This window comes from Gopherus evgoodei, chromosome 1, assembly GCF_007399415.2.
Source record: "Gopherus evgoodei ecotype Sinaloan lineage chromosome 1, rGopEvg1_v1.p, whole genome shotgun sequence".
Classification (NCBI taxonomy): domain Eukaryota; kingdom Metazoa; phylum Chordata; order Testudines; family Testudinidae; genus Gopherus; species Gopherus evgoodei.
Genome location: NC_044322.1, coordinates 982,685 through 995,244, shown reverse-complemented (window position 1 = coordinate 995,244; position 12,560 = coordinate 982,685). Strand labels below are relative to the sequence as shown.

The 12,560-nt window shown below is 46.3% G+C and overlaps 1 protein-coding gene across 1 annotated transcript; it reads right to left on the bottom strand.

Moving 5' to 3' along the window:
- Nucleotides 1–2,054: 2,054 nt before the first annotated feature.
- On the bottom strand, nucleotides 2,055–2,993 carry LOC115645540 (olfactory receptor 52E2-like). The gene has a single exon (XM_030550362.1). The coding sequence runs from the start codon at nucleotides 2,991–2,993 to the stop codon at nucleotides 2,055–2,057; it is 939 nt and encodes a 312-aa protein (XP_030406222.1).
- Between the last annotated feature and the right edge of the window lie 9,567 nt (nucleotides 2,994–12,560).

Genomic DNA, 12,560 nt, shown 5'->3' with positions numbered 1-12,560 from the left:
AATCTCTCCTTATATGGCAGCTGTTCCACACCCCAAATCATTTATTGCCCTTTTCTGAACCTTTTCCAATTCCAATATATCTATTTGGACATGAATGACTGGATCTGCACGCAATATTCAAGGCACGGGCATACGATGGGTTTACATAGAGGAAATATGATATTTTCTGTTTCATTATTTATCCCTTTCTTAATGATTCACAACATACTATTCACTTTTATGACTGCTGCTGCACATTGAGTGGATGTTTTCACAGAACTATCTACAGTGACTCCAAAATCTCTTTTTTGAGTGTTAACACCATATTTAGACCCTATCATGTTATACGTAGAGTTGAGGTTATGTTTTCAAATGTGCATTACTTTGCATATCTCAACACTGAATTTCATCTGCCACTTTATTGCCCTGTCACTCAATTTTATGGGATCCCTTTGTAAATCTTTGCAGTTTGCTTTGGACTTAACTATCTTGAGTAGTTTTGTATCATCTCCAAACTTTGCCATCTCACAGTTTCCCCTTTGTCTTGATCATTTATGAATATGTTGAATAGTATCCTTCCTAGCTCACTAACTGGTCTTGGCACTGTATTACTTTTTAATTTATGCATTTGCTCCAAAACCTCTTCTAATGACCCCTAATCTGAGACAGTTCCTGAGCTTTTCACCTAAAAAGAATGGCTCAGATTTGGGAATCTCCCTCTTATCCTCAGCCATGAAGACTGATGCACAGAATTAATTTAGTTTCTCTGCGCATGAAGTCATTGTCTTTAAGTGCTCCTTTACCATCTCAATCATGCAGTGGCTTCACTTGCTATTTAGCAGGTTTCCTGCTTCGGATGTACTTGAAACAATACTTGCTGTTACTTTTGGACTCTTTGGCCAGCTGTTCTTCAAATTCTTTTTTGGCTTTCCTAACTCTATTTTTACACTTTGTTTGCCAGAGTTCATGCTCTTTTCTATTTTCCTCAATTGAATTTAACTTCCGCTTTTTAAAAGATGCCTTTTTGCCTCTTCTTTTCCTTTGTTGTTTAGTCACAGTGGAAGAATACTCACAAGATACTGGGAGTTGCAACCAACTGCTACAGAGGGACAAGAGAACCCACAGCCTAGTGGCAAAGCCCTTCTTCCCAGCATCTACCCTCCCATTGGATCCATGTCCCCCCACTGAGTCTGATCTTCAAGTGTCTTCGATCAGGTGATGTTTCCTGCATGGCGATTGCACCTTACTCTCCACGGTTGTGCATCACACTTAGCTGATGTGTTACTTGTGGCATGGCTGGCATCCACTGTCCTGGCTATGTCCCTGCAACACCCCACTGTATCTCAGCCTTGGCTCCCCATTGTCACAGATGGTTTGTGCTGCCCGATCTCCTGGCTCTGGTTGGATCCAGCTCCAGATCCATGACTCTGCCTCAGCACTGTTGCACTGCCTCTGGCCCAGCTTGAGGTCCTGAGAATTGCATTAATAGCTCCAAATCACTTAAAAACTAACATAAAGGTAGCCCAATCTATTTCCTGAAACTTTTTTTATTCACACGTTGGCCTACACATAAAATAACAAATGAAAGCTTTCATTAGATACCTAGTACAGATTTTATACTTAAAAAAAAAAGGAAAACCTACAAGCCCTATCAGGAGTTTATCCACATTAGCAACACACCTCTAAAGTGACAATCAAATTCCAAATCAAACACCAGTACAGATACTTGAATCCTGATTGAGTGCTGCAGATGTTTCATGCAAAAAAAATGACAAATGGAGGCATTAAATATAGCCCCAAATTATTCCCAAATTTACATGCTGAGAAAACAGTAATATTATCATATTAATTATTTCTAATTGCATTCCATGGTGCTAGTCAATGTCCACATTTTGTATTGAATTAGTTTGTTACTGTTAGTCTTTGGTTTATTCCTGAAGTATTGGACATAGAAAATCAGGTAAATTTTCCCACAACACTGAGCTCAACCAAACTCGGACAAAGCACCCTTGATTAAAGAGGGGATATACTTTCTCCTTCTTGTCACACAGGTTTCAATCAGTGACCTCCTGTGATCACTTTCTGGAGATGTATTTGCCCACTTTGTCACGAAGCTCTTTGGTTCTGACTCCATAAATGATAGGGTTGAGCAGGGGAGGGATAAGGAGATACAGGTCAGCCAAGATGATGTGAATGTAGGGAGCGAAGCCCTGACCAAGCCGGCTTGTCAGGTTGGAAAAGAGGCCAGGAGTATAATACGTTAGCATCACACAGATGTGGACTGTGCAGGTGTTGAGGGCTTTTTGGTGGGCTTTCTTGGAGGAAAGTCTGAGAACAGCCTTGATTATCAGACCATAGGACAGGGCAATGAGCGTCAAGTCTGACGTGATGACTACGAAGAATAGCACCAAGCCGTATGTCCTGTTCACTGTAATATCCCCACACGACATCTTCACCACAGCCATGTGCTCACATTGCGTGTGGGGGATAATGCGATTGGCACAGAATGGCTGCCGGCTCAGGAGCAGAGGCAGGGGCATAATGAAGAGAACAGCTCTTATCAAACCTACTAGCCCTAGCTTAGCTATTTGTGTGTTAGTGAGGATGATAGTGTATCTCAGAGGCTTGCAAATGGCAACATAACGATCAAAGGCCATTGTCACTAGGACGGCAGAGTGCATAAGAGAAACAGCATGAAGGAAGAACATCTGGGTGAGGCAGCCCCCCACAGTAATGCCTTTCAAATTGAACCAAAATATACACAATATCTTTGGCATAATGAAGGTAGGTGTGGCAATGTCTGTGAGTGCGAGCATGCAGAGCAGCAGGTACATTGGATTGCGGAGAGTCTGCTCTTTGTATACAACAAACAGAACTGTGAAATTTCCCAACAGGCCGATAATGTAGAATGTAGAGAAAGGGATGGAAATCCAGACGTGGGCAACTTCCAGGCCTGGGATGCCCATTAGGATGAACGTTGAAGGGTGGGAAGAGGTGATGTTGAAAGCTGCCATGAGGTGGTCAATGCATCGATTGGGCTCAGAAATGCTCCAGGTGCCTGTGAAGGGAGAGAAGCACAGCGAAGAGCGGTTATAGAAAATAGTACGATAAATATTGTATAGTTAACAATCTAGAACTGGAAGTGATCAGTGCAGTGCCAACATTTACAGGTGGCACCATATTATTTAGCTCAGGGTCAAGTCCAGAGAAGTCTTCTAAGGGAAATGAAAAAGCGAGGTTCTGATTTAACTAGATGAACTCAGGACAAGGACCTGGGTGTCATGGTACACAGCTCTGTGAACCCCTTTTCATAGAGCAAGCAGACAGAAACTAAGCAAAACATTGGGATCCAGGAGAAGTGGGATGGGAAATCATACAGAAAATACAATGCCATGAGATCAATCATTCAATGTTTCATCGTATCTGGTCTCCTCGGTGTAGTATTGTGCACCCTTCTCACACAGGATATTGCAGACTAGAGGGGTTATGTCCAGGGCAAGGAGAATGATCAAGGGCCTGGGGAAACTCTCATACAGAGAGAGGTTGAAAAGACTGGGATTGTTACGTTACAGAGGAGATGAATAAGAGGAAATATGAGAAAATACCCACAGGTAGAGAAGATGGAGAATATATTCTCCCTGCCTCATAACACAAGATCAAGAGGACATTCAACTAAACTGAAATGTGGTAAATTCAAAACTGATAAAAATAGAATGTTTTCTTCCCTCAATGCCTAAGTAGACTGAGGAACTCCTTGCCACAAGATGTATTTGAGGCCATGAGCTAAGCAAGGATGAGGAAGGGTTTGGACATGTACATGGATAGTGAAACTTTACACCTTCAGCCTCTCCCAACAAACCACAGTGCTGCCTGCTTCTCTGTATAGATCTCCCTACCTACCCCCACAACCCTCAGCACTGCCTGCTTGTCCATCTATACCCTTCCCCTCACCTCCATTACACTCAGTACTGCCCACCTCAGTATATATCCCAGTCCCTGCCACAAAACCTCCAGTGCTGGCCACTTGTCAATGTATGTTCTCCACCCCATAACTTCCAGTCCTGCCACACAATGATACCCCTCAGCCCGGAAAAGGAACCTATTCAGTGAAGGGACCTATTCCAGTGAAGGGAACCGCAGCAGCAGCTCAGGCTGTACAGGGAAGGAAAGAGAGACAGATGCAGTGGGAGGGAGAGAGGACATGGAGACTAAAAGGAGACAGTGTGAGTAAAAGCAGCAAAGAGTCCTGTGGCACCTTATAGACTAGCAGATGTATTGGAGCATGAGTTTTAATGGGGGAATATCCACATCGTCAGATGCATGTCGGAGTGTGAGTAACTTTTTCTCAAAATGACACAAAGCTTTAATGTATTGCAGCCTGCTAGAAACCCAGACACCCCTTCCTGAGGCAGCTATTCCATGTTGGTAGTTGCTGACATTCCCACAAGACTGTAGTGGGGCTGCTCACGGGAGGAGGGATGGTCCAGCTGGGAGATTGGTCAGAAACAATCTGCTGTAGTGTGGTCCACATTCCGTTACAGTCTGAGACACCCTCTATCCTAGGGATTCTCTTTATGCCTCTTTGCTCTGTGCATTAGGCAGGATGTCCAGTCCCTGTTTTGTCCAGTTTCAGGACCCTGTTTCACTGTGATGTACATACTGCACGCTCCTTCTCCCCTCCACCCCAACACACATTAACATTGTGCATCCCTGAGCTTCCTACAGTGAGTTTTCCAACACCTCTGGTTTCCTGTAAGCCAGAAACACGCTTTTATTTTTTACTGTCTTTTGATGCTTCTCATCCTGTCTAGATGCGGAGACCCAGGGCCACAGAGAAAGCAGACCCTCCCTTTCTCCCTGGAAAAAAAATGTTATCCTAATTGTTCAGTTACGAAAATGATTAGGGGACCAGGGCGCCTAACGCTATTTCACTAGGAGGGTGGTGAAGAACTGGAATGGGTTACCTAGGGAGGTGGTGGAATCTCCATCCTTAGAGTTTTAAGGCTTGGCTTGACAGAGCCCTTGCTGGGTTGTTCTAGTGAGGTTGGTCCTGCTTGAGCAGGGGGTTGGACTAGATAACTCCTGAGGTCTCTTCCAACCCTAATCTTCTGTGATTCTATGAACTTCTAAGGATTTCAGCAACTCTCCTGTCAGCTCCTTTTTGGTTCAAATGAGCTCACCCAATCTTTAGCAGAGACAGGACAACTCCAGTTGAACTCACTGGAGGTTCGTGGCCGGTGTGAATCAGGACATTCATTTAAGTCCTTGCTTGGGGATTTAGGGTGAAGTTGGGTCGTGCTGAGAGTTCTGCCATTGAACTCAATGGTCCAATATTTCATCCTTAGTGTTTAATTTCAGCCCCCAGCTGTGAAAATCACGCCCAGCTTCACATCCTGCTACAGAGAGCTCTATTCTCTATGGTGCTGAAAAAGTCTGAAGGAAACCCCCAATTTATATGGTGTTCTGAGACAAGGCATTAAAGATGGGGATTCCAAAACACACAGGGGCCCAGATTTTGCTCTCAGGGAGATCAGTGTAAATCTGGAGTGACTCAACGAGGGCAGAATGTGAGAGCAGAATCTTTCCACTATGTGAATCCTGTGTAATATCACATTCTTCTTGTGCAAAATTGATAACACAGATACCCACTGCAGAGGTCTTGGCTGCACTTCCTAAGAGGCCAGTGAAGTTGCTCAATTGGAACGCTTGAGTGAACCAGAGGAAAAAACACATAGACCAAAAAAAAGGAAAAAGAGCAGGAGTACCTGTGGTACCTTAGAGACTAACAAATTTATTTCAGCATAAGCTTTCATGGGCTACAGCCCACTAGCCCACGAAAACTTATGCTGAAATAAATGTGTTAGTCTCTAAGGTGCTACAAGTACTCTTGTTCTTTCTGCGAATACAGACTAACACGGCTGCTATTCTGAAACCTAGTCCAAAAAGGAAGTTACTGAGACTGATAGAAGAACCCAGTAAGAGACAAGGAATTGATCTGAAAAACAAATATTTGTCTAAACTGTTTCTAATACATTTTTAGTTTCAATTATTCCAGGTAAATCCCTTGGTGTTTCTGACAATATTAAGCAATTCAAGATGTTTGTGCCAATGAATTCCTGGTTCTTGATATGAACCCTGGAGCCCTCTCTGAGCCCTCAGCACTAACTTTAATGCAGAAACAGGCAACTCACCAAAATGCCACTCTGCAGAGAGGAAATCTCCTTACTGTGACAGGAAGACAGGACCCTGAGAATCAGCGTATGAGTCTCGGTCGTCTGACACTTGTGCTGTCCAACAACCGTTATGATTCCCCTGTACAGTCCCTGAGGACTCTCATGTTGGCCAGGACTCTCAGGCAATTCCCTCTGCTCCGTGAGCAGTGGGAAGAGCAGAAAATAGACTCTGGAGAGCTTCAGCCTGTGAGCCTCAGGAATAAGAAGTGACTTGCTGTTAACAGAAGGTCAAATTGTCAGGGCAAAAGGGAATATTAACATTTAGGTGAATCTTGGGTGAAGTAAGATCATTGTCTACATGTCTCTCTGCAGTTTGTGATGATAGTTTGCCTAATGGATAAATTGCCCTTTGTTGATCTGTGTAATTGATTACCAGTGGTGTTTAGAAAACAGAAGGTTACATCTAAAGCCTATTGTTTACCCAGGACTGTATGGGCAAGTGGATGCTAGAAAAATTTATAAAAGCCCCTTGGGTGCTGATGCTGTTTAACTCAGATCTAACTGAGATTTCACGCAGGGGAAGTCTAAGGCACAAGGGCAGAGATCCCAGTTCTGACTGTGCTGCCTTGAAATATAAACTTTGGACTACAACCTATGGACTATTTCTCAAAGAACTCTTTGCAACTACAAAGCTCACCATCTCTCCTATGTATCTGAACTTCAAGAATTGAATTCACGTCTGTACATACACAGATCTTTTAACCATACACTCTCTTGGTTCTTTTAATACATTTTAGTCTAATTACTAACAATTGGCTGTAAGCCTGTATTTGGATAAGATTTGGAATACTCAATAACCTGGGAGGTCATGTGTCCAATCCTTTGGGATTGAGAGAACCTTTTCTTTCCTATGATGAAATGAGATTTTCAGTAATCCTCATCATATTTGACTTGTGCGCCTAGGTGAAGGCCTGAGGTGTAGTTATTTTAATAGAGCTCTGTTGTGGGTTTCTGAGTAACCAGTGAGGTTTAACAGAAGCTTGTTTCTGCTGGTTTTGTAAATCTAAGTATTGGAATATCCACCAGCTTGCTGGAGGGTTGCCTGCTCTATTCTTTGTAGTTCACCCTAACTGAGTGGCTCCCGATGGGCCCTGGTCACACCATGCCTGTCCTTTCAACTAGGTTATCAACATTGAGGGGTGGGAAGAGAGGGGCTTTAAGTATTCTCCTAGGACTCGCCAGTGTGGTAGCGAGCGAGAGCCTGGAGCAGTGCAAGATCGAAGGCCTGGTGCAAGATCTGAGGACTGAACCAGAGGCGTGAACCAAAGTCAAGCCAGGTATTAAAGCAGATATTCACAAATTCACTGTTCATCACATGACACTGACAAAGTTGTTGCTAGTGTGCTAGGTACTATGTATTTATGCTAATATATTCCAGCTAGTGCAGATATATCCTGTGACATACTATACATTGGGGAAATGCCCTGTAACCCCCATATTCCTCCTCTGTATATAATTGTGATATTACATATAAAGCATGCCATGTAAGGTATCTGGGGAAAGGTTACAATCTGCTGAACATCATTGTTCTATCCAAATGTGTATCATCAATATATATGAAATTATAAGATTGGAATTGTGTGGTTTTCTCTAAAATATTCTGTGGATTTGGGATACTGGCTCTACAGAGATGATGACAAGGGAGGTAACCAACACCTGGGTGGATGTTTTTGAACAGAAATCACCATCCATTGTCCAGCGAGGAAGTTACAACTGAATGACTCACCTGCATGCAGCTACACCAGGGGAATTATTCAGCCTGGCCTGGAGACTCAGCAAGGCCCCCAGACATGCCTGGACTTGTGCTCTGTATAAAACAGAACTAAGTGGCTACATGTGGGGCACTTCTCCTGCCCCCACCTTTGCTGCAAGCAACAAGGACATTGAGGCAAAGACTGAAAACACCAGCTAAGGAGACTGATCCAGATTTCAAGATTGAAACCAGTTGACTATGGATTGCAATAGCCACAGGGTTGGAAAAAATGCTTAATCTAGATCAGGGGTCGGCAACCTTTCAGAAGTGATGTGCCAAGTCTTCATTTATTCACTCTAATTTAAGGTTTTGTATGCTGGTAATACTTTTTAACATTTTTATAAGGTCTCTTTCTGTAAGTCTATGTTATATAACTAAACTATTGTATTGAAAGTAAACAAGGTTTTCAAAATGTTTAAGAAGCATCATTTAAAATTAAATTAAAATGCTGATCTTACACCACCAACCTGGGGTTCTGTTCACCTAGGCCAGCAGCTGGCTGAGCAGTGCCTGCAGCCAGGACCCCAGACCTGGGTGGGGAGGTTTCAGGGGTCAGGGCCGAAGGCTGGGATGGGGGGGTGTTCAGGGATGATGGCTGGGTGTGTGTGTGGGTCAAGGGTCAGGGCAGAGGGCTGAGGGATATGGGGGCTGCAGGGCAGATGGCTGAGTGTGTGGGGGGGTCAGGGCAGAGGGATGGGGCTGTGGGGATGCACAGCAGAAGACTGGGTGTGTATTGGGATGGGCAGAGTTCAGGGCAGAGGGCTCGGGGTTTGGGGGTGCAGGGCAGAAGGCTGTGGGTGTGAGGGGGTTCAAGGGTCAGGGCAGAGGGCTGGGGGGTACGGAGGCTGCAGGGCAGAAAGCTGAGTGTGGGGGGCGGTCAGGGCAGAAGGCTGGGTGTGTGGGGGGAGTTCAAGGGTCAGGGCAGAGGGCTCGGGGTTTGGGAGTGCAGGGCAGAAAGCTGAGTGTGTGCAGGGGGTCAGGGCAGAAGGTTGGGGGTGTGTGGAGGGGTTCAAGGGTCAGGGCAGAGGGCTGGGGGGTATGGAGGCTGCAGGGCAGAAAGCTGAGTGTGGGGGGCGGTCAGGGCAGAAGGTTCAGTGTGTGTGGGGCTCAAGGGTCAGGGCAGAGGGCTGGGGAGTATGAAGGCTGCAGGGCAGAAAGCTGAGTGTGTGCGGGGGGTCAGGGCAGAAGGTTGGGGATGTGGGGGGGTTCAAGGGTCAGGGCTTGGGGGTATGGGGGCTGCAGGGCAGAATACTGAGTGTGTGAGGGGTCAGGGCAGAGGGCTGGGGGCATGGGGTTGTAGGACAGAAGACAGTGTGTGGGGGGGATTAGAGCAGAGGGCTGTGGTGCTTGGCCCGTAGGGATGCTCCCAAACCCCTGCCCTGACTGGCTCAGGGCAGGGGGCTGGAAGAGATATGCCTGTTCCACCCCTTCCCCAAGGCTCCGTCCCCACCTCTCTCTGTCCCCTCTAGGGAGCTGCCTGCATAGTGTTGCTCTTCCCGCCTCCCCCTCGCTAGGGCCATCAGCTGATGGGCGCAGGGAAGGAGAGGGGTAGGGGCAGGAAAGCACCACGCCAGGGGAAGAAGTGTGGGAGACGGAAGCTTGGTTGCCACAGAACCAAGCTTCTGCGTCCTGCCCCCACAGGGGAGAACGGTGGGCGGGGGGGGGGCTGAGGGCCAGGACTGCGGCAGGTGGCTGTGAGCCGTTCAAATCGGCTCGCGTGCCATATTTGGCACATGTGCCACGGGTTGCCGTCCCCTGATCTAGATGTTGCCCAGTCTAGTAAGTGTGAGAGTTTACACTTCATGCTTCTATTTTATTTCTTTTGGAAACTAACTGACTTTTTGGCTATCACTTAATATCGCTTTAAAACTATCATTTATAGTCAACACATTTGTTTTACTGTTCATCTTTACCAGTGAGTTTGTGTGAAGTATGTGGCAACTCTACTCAGGTTTCATAAGGGCTGGTGTAGATCCACTTTCAATTGATGAGGTGGTGAACCAATTAATAAATCTGCATGGATCATCTTGGACTATGCAAGACAGTATATTCCAGAGATTTAGTGCTGGGGGGTGGGAGGAGGCGATTTGGCTTTGGTGCCTTTCTCTGAGTAATTCATTAGTTGCTCTGGGACCATTCATGCAATCTAGCTGGATGTGGGGGTCTCCACCTGTGGCTGTGCTGAGTGATAAGAGCACTGTGAGGGGTTGCTGCTGGTCAGAATCAAGGCTTTGTGAGAGACAGCCCAGGCTGGAGAGAGTTAAGTGGGCACAGTCCCAGGTTGCACCCCAGAAGTCCTGTAACAAATCCTACTTTTGTAAAAGATAAGATGGTTTGACAACAGAATGAATAAAAATGGTTTGTCTAGGAGGGGAAAGCAGAGACTCCTGCTGCTGACTGAGCCAGTTGGCACTCAGATATTAGAGTACCTGAAACCATGGAGGGAGGGAGTAATGGCTTTGCTTTGACGGCAATAAACTTGGTGGAGTGCCTTTGTCACCGAACCGTGCCAGTGGTCTTTCTTAATGAGTAACATCGAGGTCTACTGAATGAGCAGGCTGCCTATTCTACTAATACTGATAACACTGGAACTCCAAGGACACAGGCACTGAGCAGCCTGAACAATGTTACCGAGACGACAACATTTCAGCCTCCAGCACTTAACGACGGCCAGCTGACACTCTGGGGAACAGGTGCAACAGTCACTGACTTGCTCCAAACAGTAGAGTCATTCTCACCTGGGCTCAAAATGTGGCCACTGCCTCAGTTGCTGGGATTCAGTTACTACCCCATTCACCAAAGTAATTTCCTCTTAGACGTGGCTAAGGATAAGATTATGTCACTTTGATCCCAGAATCCTGGACTTTCAGAGACTTCCATGACATTGCCCACTTTAGCGCTGGGGTGTCAGAGCCAGAACTGTCAGCCACTGCTGGCAGCGGGGGCCCGAAGAGCTGTCAGCCCCAATGGCAGCAGGTACTGAACTCAGGTTTTACCCACCGCCAGCCGTGTTCCTTCAGTCTCCAGGGCATGACCTGGTGCCAGACCCCTGTCTATATTTCTCTTCATGAAAGCAACGTCAGTGTGTCTTTTCATGATATCCAAGGAGAGCTGCCTTTACTCTATGGTAATCAAGGCTGGTAATAGAGTCCCTGGGGGCCAGGAGAAAAAATAAGGAGTGGACCCATTGCCTGGGGCCAAAGGCAGAGTTTGTTGCCTGGGGCAGAAGCCTGAGCCGCCTGGCATTGCCACTCACCGCCCCCGAACATCCCCCCATGCCCCCTAGCAGGGTACACTCCACGGTGTGAAAACCTCTGCTTTAGTGCGATTTATTTTTGAAGATTTTTTCTGAAGCACTTTTGAAGATTAAATTACTTTAATACTCACATAACATTTACTCACAGTGCCTATGTATAAACGATATAACTTCGCTTTGTGGCACTTCCTGTTCTATTTAGCTCCAGGCAATTTCCCTGCTTGTTAGCCCCTAATGCTGGCCCCGGGGGTAATCCTCAGCAGCCATCAGGATAAGCCCCGAGTTGGTGGCCTAGGCTGGTCTAGTTGGGGGGGAGGGGGCTAACAAGACAGCTCAATATTCAGGGGGCTACTGCATTGCTACCACCACCTCCTCGAAGGTGGTAAGTAACACCTTCCTGTCATCACCAGGGTCCATCTTCATGATCGTACCAGGATCAAACTGGGATTTGAAGTCTCACTGTCAGATTCCCCACTGCCCCTGGGGACTGGAGAAAGGACGGTGTTTGTTGCACCAGGCATTGCTGCTGATCCGTGTCCTATTTCCGCAAGGGAGGAGGCTTTGCTGGCCCCCTGGGAAGCTCAAGAGCCTCCCCTTTCCCAGAGCAGGCCCCATCTAACTGGAGTTCCCTCTTTTTAGCTCTTCCTCCAATTCTGGTATTATTTGTGAGAGTGGTGGAGCAGGGCTTTTCTGGCCCAAAGCAGCTCCTCAACCCCTGCTACCCTAGTCTGGGGTTATATGCTCGCTCTGCCACATACATGCTTTCAAAATGTGTTGCTATTTTGTCATCCCCAAATGCCTGAGCTATCTGGACTGGACATCTTTTGACCACATCCCCATCCTCAAAAGGCTTTTGGCATTTCTCTAGCTCAAGGGAGGCCTTGTACAATGCAGCCAGTTTTGTAGTTTGTATAGTTGCAGGTTTTATCAGCATTTTTCTCTGTTTTTGATGTTTGTTTTTCCAGTCCTTCACTAGAGCGATACATGTAATGTTCGCTAACATCGTTCTCCTTCTACACAGCTATCGTCGGCACACAAAGCTCCGTTGTCCAGTACTTTCAGTGAACATGTAACTTTCTTCCCACTTAGTGTGAAATGCTCTTTTCTCTGCACCAGCTTTTCTTTCCCTAAAGGCAGCCACTGACATTACTTGCACTCTTGCACTTAGATTACTGTTGTACCACATTTTAATGTGTTGGGCTGAAAATCCACAAAGCACATGCCACAATAAACACAATGCAAAGCTCTGCTCACAGCAGAAACTCAAAAACAACCACCCACCTGACTCAGGGCAGGTCTACACTACCATGGTAAATCCATAACTTGAGTTATGTGAGTA